Source organism: Leptidea sinapis, chromosome 13 (genome assembly GCF_905404315.1).
Source record: "Leptidea sinapis chromosome 13, ilLepSina1.1, whole genome shotgun sequence".
Classification (NCBI taxonomy): domain Eukaryota; kingdom Metazoa; phylum Arthropoda; class Insecta; order Lepidoptera; family Pieridae; genus Leptidea; species Leptidea sinapis.
Window position 1 is genome coordinate 14248544 of NC_066277.1, and position 17468 is coordinate 14266011.

The 17468-nt window shown below is 37.3% G+C and overlaps 2 protein-coding genes across 4 annotated transcripts in view; one reads left to right on the forward strand and one right to left on the reverse strand.

The window, feature by feature from the left end:
* The first annotated feature begins 1612 nt into the window (after nt 1-1612).
* On the forward strand, nt 1613-9599 carry LOC126967660 (bifunctional peptidase and (3S)-lysyl hydroxylase Jmjd7). The gene is made up of 6 exons (XM_050812243.1): nt 1613-1770; nt 1857-2007; nt 2912-3067; nt 4322-4488; nt 6434-6625; nt 9211-9599. Exons 1-6 carry the CDS (start codon nt 1722-1724, stop codon nt 9429-9431), a joined length of 936 nt encoding a protein of 311 aa, XP_050668200.1. The 5' UTR covers nt 1613-1721; the 3' UTR covers nt 9432-9599.
* LOC126967631 (disintegrin and metalloproteinase domain-containing protein 10-like) overlaps nt 9547-17468 on the reverse strand; it is a 51359-nt gene continuing 43437 nt past the window's right edge. For all 3 annotated transcript variants that reach the window (XM_050812195.1, XM_050812196.1, XM_050812197.1), the window contains 2 exons: nt 11226-11395; nt 9547-9651 (listed from right to left, as the gene is read on the reverse strand). In XM_050812195.1, the coding sequence (XP_050668152.1) occupies nt 9559-9651; nt 11226-11395 (263 nt within the window). In that variant the 3' untranslated portion in view covers nt 9547-9558. The remainder of the gene's footprint in view (nt 9652-11225; nt 11396-17468) is intronic.

Sequence of the window (17468 nt, forward strand, 5' to 3'; positions counted from 1 at the left end):
CCGGATCTAGTGCGTAGACTACCATAGTAGAGTCACTTTTATTTTGAATGAATGACAAACTAAAACAAAGAAAAAATTTGTGGAATATATGTTAGAACAAGACAGCGTTTGTCACCATTGCTTGAAGTACGCGTTTCATACAGCTTCAAGCTTTGCTAAAGTCGGTATATTAAGCATGTATAGGGTCGCCATGATTCACTTTCCTACTAACGTCATGGACAAAAAAGAAAGATTAGACGCAGTGGATCAAGATTTTACGAAACAATTTTTCTCTTGGACAATCAACTGTTTGAAGTGCCAGTTAAGTATGGGATAACTTTTGATGACGATGATGATGGTAGGATTGTGTAAATTAATTCACACAATATTCAAGAGAATATATAATGTATAATAAGATGCTAGAAAACAGCGTCAGAAAATCTTAAAATCAAGCAAAAATAATGTTAAGGCTTCTTCGGATAAATCCGAACCTGCCAACATTGGTGACAATGTTACAATACCAGTTCCAGACGTAGACAAATGTAGAGGTGATCTCAGAATTACAAAGTTGGTAGCGAATATGGTGTATTGCAAAAATTATAGCGCTGGTACTGTTTTTTTACTCATGGTATTGTTAAAGTTAACTTAGTTTACTTAGTACATTAGTGACGGGCTAAGTTGCAGTGCATTGACAGATTTTGAGTACAGGGTAGGCTAGCTATGTGTATGGATGCAGCGGCGTAGGTCAGGCCCCATCGCAAGCAACGACGGTGCACGGTGGAATTTGCGTACGTTCCGCCTCGGCATAGTGTATTATAGTTCTTATAAAATACATAAGAGGGATTTGAGTGGATTTTTGCGCTACGACTTGACCTGCTGCGGCCCGACATATTATGTGCACCTTTATAGTTATTACTTTTGACTTTGAGATAAGATATTGAGATATCCCTAATGATTGCAGTCACAAAACATTCTATTGGATCAGGGCAAGGTTTTGTAAGATGCAGCTGCGAAAATATTTGATAAACAGGAAAAAATGGTTCTCTGCAAATTCAAATGCCATCAGAGTACCCCATGTAAAAATAAGTGAAATTGATTTTGATTCCATTAATAAATCCATAATAGCACCAACATCATCATCGTAACTTTAAGATTGGAATTCTCTTCGATAATTTCTCTAAGGTCATCCTTTTTTCATATATAATAATTTTAAGTTCCAAAGGTTCCGAAACGCGAGCTCACTTATCACATTAATAACAATGACTTCTCTACCGGTGTACTTTTTAGTAAAAATATTTTACTATTTTATTATCTCAAGTAAGAGATAGACTGAATATTGGGAACGGCCGGTAGGGAGTTTTGCTTCAGGCAAATTTTAGCCTTGATTATGAGTCTAGTTGTTTATTGTGCGTCAATTGGATTCTGACAATAATCATTGAATTTAAGTTTATCCTCCTTACATTAATTACAACCCTTATTTGTTGGCACTCCTATAGCTAAAGTATAAACTATCTTATTACACTACAGCCGACCGAGTTATGAACACAAAAACACCTAATAGCAACAGCTGAAAAACCTGATTGACAATGAGTTTATGACATGACAATATGTCTACTGTGACAGTTCACAGTACTGTGTTTGTGTATATCAATGTAGCAGACTGTATCAGATAAAATTTTATTGTTATTTATAAATAATTGCAGCAATATTACAGATTATTCATATTTATTAATGTTAGAAACATGTGTGATATAGAGGACGCATGTAATCTTTTATATACTGAAACATCAGGTAAATCTAATTTATGTTTGCCTACGTTTTTAAAAATATAATGAGCTAATCTAAAGGCATATTAATATTTATTCTAATTATTTCAGAACTATACTTAGGCTGTAACATAGCTAAAACAAATTTAATTGATGCTCTAGAATTTCAAAGAGAGTATGTGTCCAAAAATATGCCAGTTATTATAAAAGGTGGTTGTGCCCAGTGGCCTGCTACTTTAAAGTGGAATGCAGATTATTTGAGGTAAATTAAACCATTTTATTTATGGAGATTCCATATTGAAAATATGAAACACATTTCATGCTTTTCAGCATACTTTATAGTCTCAATGTTTTAATTTGAGTAAAAGGACTCTTATAAAAATTATAACTTTGGTTGTGTTTTAAAGTGGATTATCTTTATATGACTGGTCAATCCTGACATTTAGAACATAATTTTCTTTATATTCAAGTTTTGAACAGCATTCAACTAGAATAGCTTATTCAAAACTTAGATATTTTGTTGCTATTCTTAATTTGCTCAAGCAAGTGAAAATATTTTCTTTAAAAATTTTTCTTCCATAGATTAGATTATTTTTAAGAGGCTGAAGTTGAAAATTGTTTTTTCATAATAATAGGTTGCAATTTATTCTCATTAAAGCTAAAATTTTACAAAGTCTCAGTAGAATATTAAAATACATATTATAAATGCTTAACTGTGACAGTCAAAATCAATATTTTGTTAACCATAACAAATAAATGATTTTACTAAGACAAAATGATATGTAAAATTTTGACTTGCAAAACCTTACAGTTACATGGTTAACATCACTCATTTTAGGAAAACAGTCATAATTCCTATTCTGCTTACAAATACTAGTCTTCGTGATACCACAGATTGGGAATGGAGCGACCACCCTCAGGCAATTAAATAATAAGTTTAATAATTGTACAACATCATTTTGTAAACATATTTTTTTTGACTTTCAATAAGTGATGTCACATCCTATTTAGAATAAAAATATTAGAATTTGATAGCATGAACATTAATTATGAATTCCGCAGGGACTACTTTTTCTACTACAGTAGGAAAATTTTAATTAAATTGAGAAAATATTTGAAAATTTTGAGCATCCAACTTAGTTATTTTATTTGTTATTAAATTCCAGAAAATCCATACCAAGTAAGTCAGTAACAGTTGCAGTGACTCCAAATGGATATGCGGATGGTGTGACAATGGACAGTACTGGAAAGGAATACTTTGTTATGCCATTTGAAACGGAAATGTCTATTTGTCAGTTCCTTGACATTCTAGAAGCTAAAAGGTAGTGTTGAATAAGGTTAGTTCACTGAATTAGTATTTCATTATTTTAGATATCTGAATGAAATTCAAGTGTAATTCACATAAGAAAGTGATAATAATATAATAATATAATATATAATATTGACACACTTTTAACACAAATTATCTTGCCCCAAGTTAAGCATAATATATAGCCTGTGTTATGGGTTACAAGACAATGATATATTTAATGCAATAAACTTACTTAAACATTCATAAATTCATATGAACAAACATATAAACATACATAAATACATTTAAACATCCATAACTCAGAAACAAACATCCATATGATGATGATGATGACAGTGATGGCCAGTCATAAAAGATAAAATTTGTATTTCTATAAGAAATAAAAGTATATACACACATCAACTTTATCTAAGGATATCTCATATTTCCTTTACTTTCAGGAAATATGTTATTATGTCTTAAGTGAACTTTAAATGGAATGAAACAATATATTATGCTTTTTTTTGATGGAAAAGGAGGATAAAAGAGTGTACCACCTGGGTCACCTGGTGTTAAGTGATCACAACCACCCACATTCTCTTGCAACACCAGAGAGATCACAGGAGAATTGCTGGCCTTTACGGATGGTGTACACACTTTTTGGAAGATACCACCCATTTCATATTGTCGCAAAAACATCACACAACGAAGTTCATTCCACTTTTTTGTAGTATGCGAATGAAAGTATATAATATTTAGTATAATAATTTATTATTGTTCGCGCCAGTTTACTAATATTTATAATCCGAATTCATCTTTCCTTTAACGCAGGTGCACTATAATATGTATCGACTTCATCCTACCGACTGAATCCGTAAAACGCTCAACGCGTCGTTGGGTTGAGTGAATCATTCATTAAAAGCTCATGGCCAGTTACCTGCCATTTGTTGTTATATAAAAGGTGATATAAATAACCTACTCCGCGCCCGGTTATTGTATGAATTGTCATATGTAATGAAATGTCATTGACTAATTTTCTATTGCGAATGTATGTTTAAGTAGTATAAATAATCACCAACTTAAATATACTTAAACCTTCTCCGAAACATGCTGCATCTTATGGTATAAGTATTATTCTGATTGGTTCACTAGTTTAAGCAGTATTACCGAACAAAAAAACGGCTCTCCATTTAGTAGCATAGGTAATTATTATTTAGTAAGTTTAGTGTATATTATAAGAAATTGGTACTTGATTGTTAAAATAGGAGGCTATATTTTTTTAAAGGGAAAACTACATACCATATATCCAACGACAGAATTCAAATCTCACAACAGATTTCAATGAGCTTCTAAATGATGTAGAACCGGACATAGCATTTGCAAGTCAGGCTTTTAATAAGAAACCGGATGCTGTCAACTTTTGGATGGGTGATGAGAGAGCTGTTACATCTAGTAAGTACAAGTTTTTATATCGATGCAAAGGATAGGGCTGTTGCCTTTTATCTAGGAGTAATGGGTTCCATCCCTGCCAAATAACATAAGAACTAAATTTTTGGATTCATATATTTATATGATGATTATTTTATTGGTGAGGGGAAACATTGCTGAGGAAATCTATACAAACTTGCGAAGAAAATCAAAGGTTGTGTGTGAAGTATACCATCTAGAACTGGGTCTGTAAAACAAAAGCCCAGGACTTTTCAGTTAAAATAGGCGCCAATTTAACTTTTAGTTGGTAACTAATTATTTTTATAATAATTTCAACTTCAATAATGCTTTGATTAGTACTGTGTTTTGGTTTCTAATAGAAAAAAAAATATTTTTAAATTTTTATACACAGTACCTGAAATTAGGGCTTCCAATCCCGCGGCCTGTATTCAATCTCGGCATTTGCGGGACTACGAATTTTCAATCCCGCGGGATCTCGGTATCGAATTTATGAATCAATCATTTTTTCACCTTTTAATATTAACTGAAAATGTTTGCGAAGGAAATATAACATTTCCAAACAGTCGTCTGCCTAACTACTGCGTATTTTACTCTATTGCCTGGCCAGAAAATGCCCTTTCTGCTTCCACACTTGCCTTTTAAGGGCTTGTACGTGAATGAATCTTTCATTCAGGTACACACCCTTAAATTTTTATTCTATTCTAAAAGGATGTATCAATAGACATCACGAAAATACGAAACACACGCACGCTTTTTTTCAGTGTCGCAAATCCCGCAATACCGAGATCTCGGTATTGCGGGATTGGAAGCCCTACCTGAAATTAAGGTTTAAAAAATTAAACTTTTAAATATTTTTGAAAATGTTAATATCGTAGTAGAACCAAAGTGACTGACATAGCCCAAATGATTGCGAAACTGAAGTGGCAGTGGGCAGGACACATAGCTCGACAGACAGATGGTTGACTGTGGTGAATTGCGACCACGTACCGGAAGACGCAGTGTTAGTAGGCCCCGCACAAGATGGACCGACGATCTGGTCAAGATCGCCGGGAATTTGATGAGGGCAGCGCAGAACAAATCATAGTTGAGTTCTTTCGGTCGGGGAGGCCTTTGTCCTGCAGTGGACGTCTTGCAGCTGATTATTATTATTATTTATAATAGACTAAGCAGCTTCCGCTGATGCGGCTATATCATTTGCCATATCTATTCAAATGTTTGTGATATTATGTTTTTTTTTGTTTATTATAATTTGTCCCTGGTTGTAAATACACCACAATAAATGATCTTCCATGATTTGTAGCTTTTATTACTTCCCTTTAGGACTAAAGGGAACTAATAAAAACCAGCCGCCAATGGGCACCAGTTATATCATCCCCACCATCTGGATGTGTGGCGGTCCTCCACAGTGCGGTTTTCAAGGAGCTTTCTTCCGCGTACTTCAACGCTGTGGAATGAGCTTCCTTGTGCGGTGTTTCCGGGACGATACGACATCGGTACCTTCAAAAAAATCGCGTACACCTTCCTTAAAGGCCGGCAACGCTCTTGTGATTCCTCTGGTGTTGCAAGAGATTGTGGGCGGTGGTGATCACTTAACACCAGGTGACCCGTACGCTCGTTTGTCCTCCTATTCCATAAAAAAAAGGTTATACCAGAGGTAAACAGATGCGCTGCAGTCCTTAGAGATGCTCTTAGACTTGAATTGTCCCTATGTCGTATTGGTTCGGGAATACAGAGGCCAAACACAGCGGAGGACACACATTCTGGTGCAAATTCTCAAATGAGCCGTTGTGAAACGCCAGACCTCAGTGAGAGAGAGTGAAGCTGGTTTCAATTGCACATTATGACGTTAAGTCCGGTGGTGAAAATCGGCTGCTTAACAACTGAAGGAGGTGCTGAGAGATCTAAACGTATCTCGACGCAAAATTACAATGACATCTGTTTTTTCCAGTGCATAAAGACCCGTATGAAAACATATACTGCGTAATAGATGGACACAAGGATTTCATACTAATACCGCCAACAGACCTACCCTTTGTGCCATACCAAAACTACTTGCAAGCAAAATTCGAGTATAGTGAATATGAAGGTTGGAAAATAGACCTCTTAGAAGAACAAAACGACTTACCCTGGATCTCTGTAGGTGAGTATTCATTCATGCATGAAAAATGTGTATAAAAATAAAGTGTGTGTGTAGGTACTTATGTATGCACGCAATAAGATATACTTCTTTGGCCTAACGAAGCAAAAATCATTAAAATGATTTATTCCCCGTGCTATTCCACGTTTATAGAAAGAACAATTTAGTAAAAATCTTGTAAAGATGGCTTTGACACTTAATTATTAAATAATAAATACGGCTGTATGGGCTTGAACCTTTTGCCTGTCCTAATAATGGACGAAGAAACCAAAAAAAAAAACGAATGACGCAAACGTCAGAAAATTTTAGGAACCAACCTCAATATCGGTTACCTACATCATTTTGTCATAACGCGCCTAAAGAAGTATAATTTCAAAAAGAAAACTATCAAGATCGTGTTACCGTGACCGTATCTTAGTGACGTCATGTGTCGGCAGATACCAATCAATAGTCCGTCTCATTTGCAATGCCGTCGGTACAGGTAATGACAATATTGTTTTTTTTTTTAATGGAAGAGAGAAAAACTAGCGAGGGTAACTACTTTTTCGAGGTGGCGAATCCATTGGAAGTAATTTGCAATGTAATATTCCAATAACATAGGTAATTTCTTAATCCACGTACACGTTCAGAAGTACTTTACAATAAAACGCACATAAAAATATTGTTTTTTTTTTTCTTTTTATTGCTTTCTTTTTTTTAAATATTTATTGTAGTAATTAATATTTGCACTCGAGATTCTCGTTTGCACATTTATCAAAGTTTTTTCAAAGATTCTGCTGATATTTGAAAATGGCAAGTTTTAGTACAGAAGATGAACAATTGAAAGATTTAACCACGCCAGAAATACTAAATGCAGCACAAAATTCAAACGAAAGTTTAGTTTAATAAGTACTTATCTGCTTACGATAGTTAAAAAATGTATGTATATACATGTTTGTATGTAGATGCAAACATAAATATAACATAATATTATAATGCGTGAATTAGTACGTCTTTTAAAAGAAAACAAACCAACCAAGATCCGATACGTCATTGTCGTACATGGGCACAGAGTTATACGGTTACCTTACCGTTGTGAATATCATGCAATTGAGTTGATGTGGGCTCAAATTAAGGGATATGCTGCAAGACGCAATACAGAACCCCCATTTACCACAACAAAAATGCTAAAAATATTAGAAGAACTTGTGAACATGTGACTAAAGGAGACTGGGAAAAGGCTGTGAATAGAACTGTTAAATTAATAAGGGAAGATTATGAAAGTGATGTGAAAATAGATAATATTTTAGAAAACGAACTTATAATTACTGTAGGTGATGATAGCAGTGACGACAGTGAAAAAAAAACGGTATGGACGAATCTGATTAAATCTGCCCTTTTGTTACACCTTTTTTTGGTCTCTTTTTGTATTCACATGTTTCTTATGTGCATATAAAGTATGTATATTCATTTTCATTCCATTATTCAGTTTGTTCAAATATATTAAGTAAACATTTATATTTTTGTTTTATTAAACCTTTTTAATCAGGTACTACTTGCAACACAAACTAATAGATTTGATTATATTTTTTCGAGAATAAATTGACATTTCACATCACTATTATAATATGTCAAAACGGCCATCATAGCGTGCCGCTAGTATAGACACTTAGCAATTTTTTTTTAATGAAAATAAGGGACTAGTTGAGCAGGACGTTCAGCCGATGGTAATTGATACGCCCTGCCCATTACTACTCGGCACTACAATTGCGCCCCCCCCACCTTGAGACAAGATGTTAAGTCTCATTTGCCCAGAAATTTCACTAGCTACGGCGCCCTTCAGACCGAAACAGTAATTTTTACACATTACTGCTTCACGGCATAAATCGCCGTTGTGGTACCCATAACCTAGCCGGCATCCTGTACAAAAGAGCCTCCCACTGGTCGACTTAGCTCACTTGTATCATAATAAACTATTACCTATCGTAAATAAGAATCGTAGGCGTACGTTGATGTCGTCCAAAAATACCAAATACAATTAATTGGATTGCTCACACGTTTGATTTTCGGTATTATTTGTAACCACTTACCTTTTTTATATACCACTGGACTGGCAGCTATCATAGTGCTTTTGTGCCTGTTTGATATTCGCAATTTTGACGCTGTTGGCCATGTAGCGAGAGTCTACCTTACTAAAACTAGTGATGACAATCGCAACTAAACATACATCGATAGGAAAACTATTTACAAAAATAAATTGAGTACTTTATCACGTTGATTCTTGAAGTATAAATAACAAGGAAAACGGCCGAAATTAATTCAAAATGCAAAAATACTTCAGAGTATTGTACGTTTCTCTCGCAGCCAGTATTATACTTACGTCAAAATTAGTTCTCTGGACGCTCGCGAGTGGCGCTTCAAAAAAATTGGTGTCAAACATATGGAACAGCCTGTCCAGTGGTACTTATACAGGTCAGTGCTTGTAACAGTATTCAGCACTTTGTCTCATTAATTATAATATTGATACTTTGTATTTTTATTTATTTATTATTGTTAATTGCCTGATTGCCCTTGCAATATAAAAAAATTGAGCCTTTCCTATATTTCAGATCCACTCAATCCAGATTTATCGAAGTACCCCCAATTCGAAAAAACCCATAGGTACCACGTTCGTGTAAATAAAGGCGATTGTCTATATCTGCCTAGTCTGTGGTTCCATCACGTGCGACAGAGTCACGGATGTATTGCTGTCAACTATTGGTATGACATGGAGTTTGACATTAAATACTGTTATTTTAAAATGTTAGAGAAACTGTGTAGGAAATATTGAAATGTTTTAAAACATTTTTTTTATATTTCTCATACAAAAAATATAATTATTGGTGTTATAATTTTTGATGTTGTTTTCACTAGTTATAAGTTAATAAATAAATAAGAATGCAAAATGTAATAAACATTTATATTTGTTTCATTGCTATTAAAATTGCCATAAAATATATCCAATGCATTTTTATTTCCGTTGCTCCGCTTCGAAGAGACGAATACGGATTCTGAAATAAAATGGTCAGTGAACAAAAAAATATTCTGGATTTCATCTGGTTATTTAAATAGTAGGAATTTGACATTGAATTCGAAAAATACATATTTTGTTAACGCATACCCCAAACAAGACATGAAAAATTAATAATGATAATAATACATGGGATGATGGGGCACACTAAAAGTTTTGCACTTCTAGCTATTCGGAACTATTTGAATTTCGAATGTTATATATTTTGAAACGTTGCAACATTCTTAGTAATAAAAAAAACAATTGGCGGGAAAACAATTTGTCAATTGTTCTTTATTGAAAAGATTTTAGAGCGATGACTTTTTATTATTTTAAAAGTTGTCTCTCTCCGCAAGACTGTGCCGCTCGTCTTCAAAAAATGCTTTTGGGAGAGAAGCACCTTGCTTGAGCACTGATTGTGTTTGATTTGAGAGAGGTCCGGTTTCTTTACATGACGAATTTCGTGAAAGGCGTCCTTTAACTGCCGTCAACGAAAATGATGTGGCTACTGTGAAGCGGCTAATTGAATAAAACCCGCGGATTACCTATGAGACAATTCGAGGGCTATTTGACTCATACCCTGAGTCAAATTCAGAAAATTTTACACGAAGAATTGAAAGTTCGGAAACTTTTTTGTCGTTGGATTCCTCATGAACTGACAGCGGAGCAGAAGCGAGCTCACGGGAATGGTGCTCACGGATGCTAATGAAGTACGACCACGGACATTCTAATGCTGTTTATGACATTGTCACAGGAGCCGAAACGTGGATTTATTGTTTTGAACCCGAAAAAAACAGCAGTCTTGTGAATGGGTGTTTGAAAATGAGAACAGGCCAACAAAAGTGAGGCAGGCGAGAAAAGTTGATAAAATAATGATCGCATTTTTTTTCTCAGCTACGGGTCCCATCATTCCACTTGAAGATCAAAAGAGTGTTAATGCCGAGTGGTATTCCACCATTTGTATACCCAGGGTGTTAAAAAAAGTTCGCGAAAGACGACCAAAAAGCCGCGTTCTCCTACATCATGATAACGCTTCTTCACACACGGCTAACAAAACTAAGTCTTTTTAGCTTCCGAAAAAGTACAACTCGTCACCCATCCTGCACAAAGCCCCGACCTAGCACCCTATCTACCTTCCCCAAAATCAAAGATTTGATGAGAGGTTTCACTTTTACCAATTCCGAAGAGGCAGATAGCGTTCAATCAGCACGTAGAAAATATGCATTTAGATCTGTGGTCCTCCTGTTTTAAAAAATGGTTCGATCGCGGGAAAAAATGTTTAAAATGTAAAGGAGAGTATTTTGAAAAGCAATAAACAATACTTTGGTTATAACACGTTGTTTTTTTTAAGTTACGCAAAACTTTTAGTGTGACCTACGTATGTACCTAAAATTTTTATATATATATAACTACTTGAAAATGAAAACTTAATATAGTAGATATTACATTATTACAAAGAATTATTTGTAGCCTTTAAGAGTAAAATAATATTATAATTGAAGTAATAGGTGCCTATCATTCCTCTCCTTCATTTAGACTTTATTGTGATCATAAAATTTATAGATGTATATTTACCATACTTATGCTGGGCAAATGAAAATATGGCAACATTTGAACACTCCTACAAATACCACGATCACACATGCCCACTCTGTTGTGAAGCACGCACACACCCCCTGACGGCCATGCTCGGATAGTTTTCTTGACACACTTCTTAGTATTGCACAGCTTAAGGGTCACATTTGCTGAAACGTAAGCGGCAGTCAGTAATGTAATCATTGCAGTAAAGATCGATTCACGAAAGTTGACCACAAAATGGCGGCCGTCTGCGCATGTACACTCATGAAGAATAAACTTTAGACCAAATAATATTGTAATTTTAGTAAAATAATGTAATGATGTAATATTGTAAATGACCGCTATAAAAATATCTCAAACGCAAGCTATTTAATATGTTTATAATAAATTGAACTTAAAATATAATGTTACTAAAACATTTAGTCGCTATCCCCAAGTTCCATGATTCCCTTTATCATGGAATTTGTGGGAATCATGGAACTTGAGGAAATGGGGTTGGGTTCCGCATTAAATTCATCCTCCGATGATTCAGCTAAATCCATATCTTCGATGTCGGCCGTTTCTCCACACAATAATTAATTCATCAGTGAGCTCATCCACGACATGGCCAATTTAAATTCCAATTTTCTTCTGTGGGTTTTTTCCATTCCTCGGCCCCATCAGGTAATATTCCCCGAAGCCAGTATTCCACTTTACGGTTTTGCTACTCACGCTACCACTTATAGAGGCCTAAGCCAAAAGGAGTTAAATCAGAATGGTAGTGGAAGACTGAGATTATAGTGACCATGTTCCAATATTAGTCTATTGCGTAATTTCTTAAAACAAGCTTTATTATTTTTATCAAGTTGTACAATTGAGGTTGAAAATTTTTTTCATTTCATCATTTATTTTTAGTCATAAGATGTTACAAATCACAATAAAAGTTCTCCACTCCTTGCCTGCATGCTGTGGCATACAAATAATAATTAATAACAAGCCAAACAAATATATATCCTCCTCAAACAATTAGACGTCCTCTGAAGAGAAAAATGCATTTAAACTGGCGTCCACCGGTTTTTGGCGTCCGCATACTGGACGCCACTTTGATAGCCAGTGGCATTTACGTCCCATTGGTCCTGACTAGCCGTAGGACAAAAAATATCGATAGAAGCCAAAATATCACTTAAATGGCTGCAATAATATATTAAAAAGTTCGCGACGAAATGGTAGCGCAGGTGTGGAACTGCTGTCGCGCGTATATTGACAGCCGCATATCTCGGGGAGTTCCTGACTATGGATCCGCGTATTTGGCGTCCACAACTGCGACGTTGCCAGCTCGTTTGCAACAATAGATCACAATTATCAAACGATATTTAATCAAAACAATAATATCTATATTTCTAGCCAGGAATCGAAATCGGTAATTCTGAAAAAAAAAAGACACGTCCTGTATTTTTCTTCCTTGTTACCGACACTATCGAATGGTGTAATAATACAAGTGTATCTTTTATTTCAAAATAACGAAGTTCGATTCCTGGCTAGGAATATTGATATTTCGAAAATCCAATGATGTTATAGTAGTTTACATTAAAATCGGGCTCGAGACTCGAGCGTTTCGCGCTCATAGTTTCGGATTTGGCCATCCACTTCCACTTGAAAAATACACCTGTATAAAGTTATTTTATTACCAATTTGTAATTGTTGTGATCTTAATCATAACAACTAACTAAAGTCTGAAAATTCTGCTTTAATAGTTCTTAAAGCAATATTCACGTCCAGCACTTAGTGCTGACATATAAGGTGATTTTAGTAATATTTGTGAAATTCAAATATTTTTATTCAAAATAGGATTTAAAATCACTTATTGAACGACAAGACTACCACCCATTCAAAAGAGACTGCCTCAGACCTGAGAAGAAGCGGCGCAAGAAACTCAGCGGGCTTTTTTTTAAATATTTTAATATGGATTACAATGTGATATCGTACAATAAACATTTAAAATTAAAGAGCCTGAGGGTGTTCGCTCTATTGCCAGTCCGTGGTGTCATTACGAAAATCCTTTATGCTATAATAACCTTTCCCACACAAACGTTTTTTAACAATTCTTTTAAATTTCATAACACATTTGTTTTGTACATTTTGTGGGATCATATTGTAGAAGCATATACATCGCCCAACAACTAACTCAACCCAACCGAGTAGTAGGCATAACAAGTTTATGTTTGTTCCTCGTGTTAACATTATGAATGTCACAGTTTCTAGAAAATTCCTCAATGTGCTTATGAACATACAGAACATCATCAAAAATGTATTGAGAAGCAACAGTCAAAATGTTTATTTCTTTAAATTTTTCTCTTAATGATTCTTTAGGACTTATGTTATAAATCGCGCGAATAGCCCTTTTCTGCAGCACAAAGATGGTATTAATATCGCCTGCACTGCCCCATAAAAATATACCATAGGACATAATACTATGTTTTTTTTTATGGAATAGGAGAACAAACGAGCGTACAGGTCACCTGTTGTTAAGTGATCACCGCCGCCCACAATCTCTTGCAACACCAGAGGAATCACAGGAGCGTTGCCGGCCTTTAAGGAAGGTGTACGCGCTTTTTTTGAAGGTACCCATGTCGCCGGAAACACCGCACAAGGAAGTTCATTCCACGGCTTTGTAGTACGTGGAAGAAAGCTCCTTGTAAACCGCACTGTGGAGGACCGCCACACATCCAGATGGTGAGGGTGATATCCTAACTTGTGGCGTGTCGTGCGAAGGTGGAATTCGGCGGCAGGAATTAGGTAAAACAGCTCTTCGGAACACTCCCCGTGATAAATGCGGTAGAAGACACACAATGAAGCGACGTCTCTACGCAACGCCAAGTGATCCAGCCGTTCACAGAGTACTGGGTCCCCGACAATTCGAGCTGCTCTGCGTTGCACGCGGTCAAATGGATCGAGCTGATACTGGGGTGCGCCAGACCAGAGATGACAGCAATACTCCATGTGTGGCCGGACCTGCGCTTTGTACAGCGCTAGAATGTGGGCCGGCTTGAAGTATTGCCGTGCTCTATTAATGACGCCCAGTTTCTTTGAAGCCAATTTGGCTTTGCCCTCCAGATGGCCACGGAATTGGCAATCGCTCGAGATTTCAAGACCCAGTATTACGATACTAGGCGAGGCTTTTAGGGAGGTGTTGTCGAAGACCGGTGATGCGACAAATGGGGTTTTTTTTGTGGTAAACGCGCAAACTTGAGTCTTCTGGGGGTTAAATTGGACAAGGTTCAATTAACCCCATTCCGCGACCTTCTCAAGAGAGGACTCGATAGAAGACACAAGTTTCTCCCGGCACTGGTCGACGATTTCCCGAGAGAGACGTGCATGGCCCGTGTATACGGCATCACCAGTGCCGTCATCTGCATAGCAAAGAATGTTGGAGGTGTCCAACATATCATTGATATGCAGAAGAAACAGCGTAGGAGATAACACACAGCCTTGGGGCACTCCAGCATTCACGGGCTTCGGGTTCGAGCAATGTCCGTCGACAACGACCTGTATGCTGCGCCCAGTGAGGAAGCTGGAGGTCCACTTGCACAAGCTCTCGGGAAGCCCAAATGATGGAAGTTAAGAGAGGAGCGCCTTGTGCCATACACGATCTAAGGCCTTCGCTATATCCAGGCTAACTGCCAGGCCTTCCCCCTTGCTTTCAATAGCCGCAGCCCATCTATGTGTTAGGTATACCAGAAGATCACCTGCCGACCGACCATGGCGAAAGCCGTATTGTCGGTCGTTGATCAACTGGTGACCCTCTAGGTATACCAAGAGCTGACGGCTAATTATGCTCTCCATGATTTTGGAGAGCAGGGAGGTAATAGCAATAGGCCTGTAGTTTGCCGGATCCGAACTGTCTCCTTTTTTTGGATCGGATGGACAAGGGCTGACTTCCATGAGTCAGGGACTACGCCTTTGGAATAAGAGTGCCGGAATAAACGCGTTAGCACCGGCGTCAACTCAGGGGCACACGTTCTAAGCACGATTGGAGAAATGCCATCCGGCCCGCTCGACTTTCTGACGTCCAACGAAAACAGAGCTCGCCTAACAGTTTTCTGTCTGAACTGTACTTCAGGCATAGAGCTCTGACACTGCGGGATGGTCGGCGGTGTTTTTCCGTTGTCGTCAAGAGTCGAGTTGGAGGCGAAAAGAGCGCACAGGAGATCGGCTTTCTCTTTTGCCTCATGTGTAACGGCGGCATGGACGGCTGGCTGCAGTTACCAAGAGCAGCTTTCGACAACGACCAGAACTTGCGTGTTCCGGTCGGGTAACTGGAAAGCTGCTCGCCGATTTTGACGACGTGTTTTGACTTTGCACGGGCGATTTGCCGCTTAAAAAATCTGGAAGCACGGTTGTATTTCCTCTTAAGAACTATGCAGTTCGTATCCTTTGTGCCGAGCGCCGCAACCCAAGTTCGATACGCCTGTTTTTTGCAGTCAGATGCTGCTTTAACTGACGCATCGAACCAGGGCTGTGATCTGCCACCGATCGGTACTACAGAGCTTGGTATAAAAATATCCATGTCCTGAAGTATCACATCGGCTACTGCAACGGCGCAGGCACTAGGATCATCCGAAGGGAAACAAACCCTGCTCCAAGGGTAGGATGCAAAAAAGGAACGCATCCTATCCCAATCTGCTGACTTGTAGTGCCAAACGCGGAGGGTCGCTGGTGGTCTGCGACGTGGGCGTCGGATAGGCACTACACTCCTGACCAGGCAATGGTCGGACGTTCCGAGAGGGGCGTCGACAATGACCTGGTAACCATCGGGATGTGTAGTCAGCAGAAGATCTAATAAGGACGGCATGTGGCTATCCACATCCGGGAGCCGCGTTGGCGACTCAACCAATTGGGACAGACCGTACGCCAATGCAAAATTATGCACAGATCGCCCTGCGTAGTCTGTGGTACGTGATCCAAGCCATTCGGCATTGTGCCCGTTGAAATCACTCAAGACTACAATTTCAGCGGAGGGGATCTGTGCAAGCACGTCGTCAAAGATACCAAGTGCCTTCTGTGATTCCTCCTAGGCCTCAAAAATATTCCTGATGAGTTCAACACCTGCATCCGTAGTCGAGCGTCCCCTAGTAAAGCCAAATTGTTTTATATGAAGTAACTTATAAGTGTTAAAGTGAGTAAGCATTCGGCTTAAAATAATTTTTTCAAAAATTTTACTTAGGGTCGGCAACACTGAAACAGGGCGATAGTTATTCGGGTCAGAAGTGAGTCTCGATTTAAATATTGGTGTAATTTTACTATACTTCAGAAGGTCAGGAAACACGCCATGTTCAATTCAGCTATTAAAAACTAGTGCTAGATATGGTGCTATGACGTGTATAACAGAACTTCTTAGAATAATTACACATTTTCTATGTGTAGTCTTCATACAAGCGCTCTGTCAAAAGTGACGCACTAAACCGGTTCACACAGGCGGGCCGATTACGTGCTTACGCTCGGCGACACGCACACATACACTTGTGTAATGTTGCCAGTGAAGGTCCAGTTTTCCCGTTAGTGGGCCACTGATAACCATTTGTTTTTGGCAATAATGCATAAATAGTTATGTGTGGTAAAGTGTGGATATATTAATGTAATATTGTTATAATACGGGAATGTTTATTTTTATGAAACGAATTAAAGAAAACAACAACACGTAAAAATATATATATTTTAATTACTGTATACAATAAGAATTTGTATACTGTGTAACTAAAGGAAACCAATCAAATCAACAAATATTTCTAATCGAATAGTCTTCATATTAAGAAAAAGAAAAAATAATTATTAAAAAAATAATCAGTTTAGAAATAAAATTTTCTGTGCTCGCAGATTTTTCAAATTTGTCCAGTTTTAGGGTTTCGCGGCCAAAATTTTAGACTGATTGCATGGCCAGTTTAACTTTCATAATTGTATTTCTAAATTCTAAATGTCTTCTTGTTAGCTTGTTCGCAATGTTCCGTCCTTCTGTATCCTGCAAATCATTTAAAAGTACCAAGTAGTTCCAATCCACAACATTTTTTTGCTCATCGAGGAATTGGCTTTTGTCTTCCCAGTGATTACGGATAAGCTTAATCATGTGGCATGGATCTAGAAATATCGCCACTTCGTGATCTGATGAAGGGTGCTTAAAGGTGGTTTTCATATTTTTTGGATCTTTAACCCGACAACCTAACAATTCCATCGCTGAAATATTGGTGGGGTGCCCATCAAAGGTAA

What these genes read in the sequence shown, in the direction of transcription:
- LOC126967660 (XM_050812243.1), top strand. Translation starts at nt 1,722, where the DNA reads ATGTGTGATATAGAGGACGCATGTAATCTTTTATATACTGAAACATCA. An exon ending in TTTATATACTGAAACATCAG is followed by an intron (nt 1,771 to 1,856) that starts GTAAATCTAATT and finishes TAATTATTTCAG; the next exon opens with AACTATACTTAGGCTGTAAC. An exon ending in TGAGAGAGCTGTTACATCTA is followed by an intron (nt 4,489 to 6,433) that starts GTAAGTACAAGT and finishes TGTTTTTTCCAG; the next exon opens with TGCATAAAGACCCGTATGAA.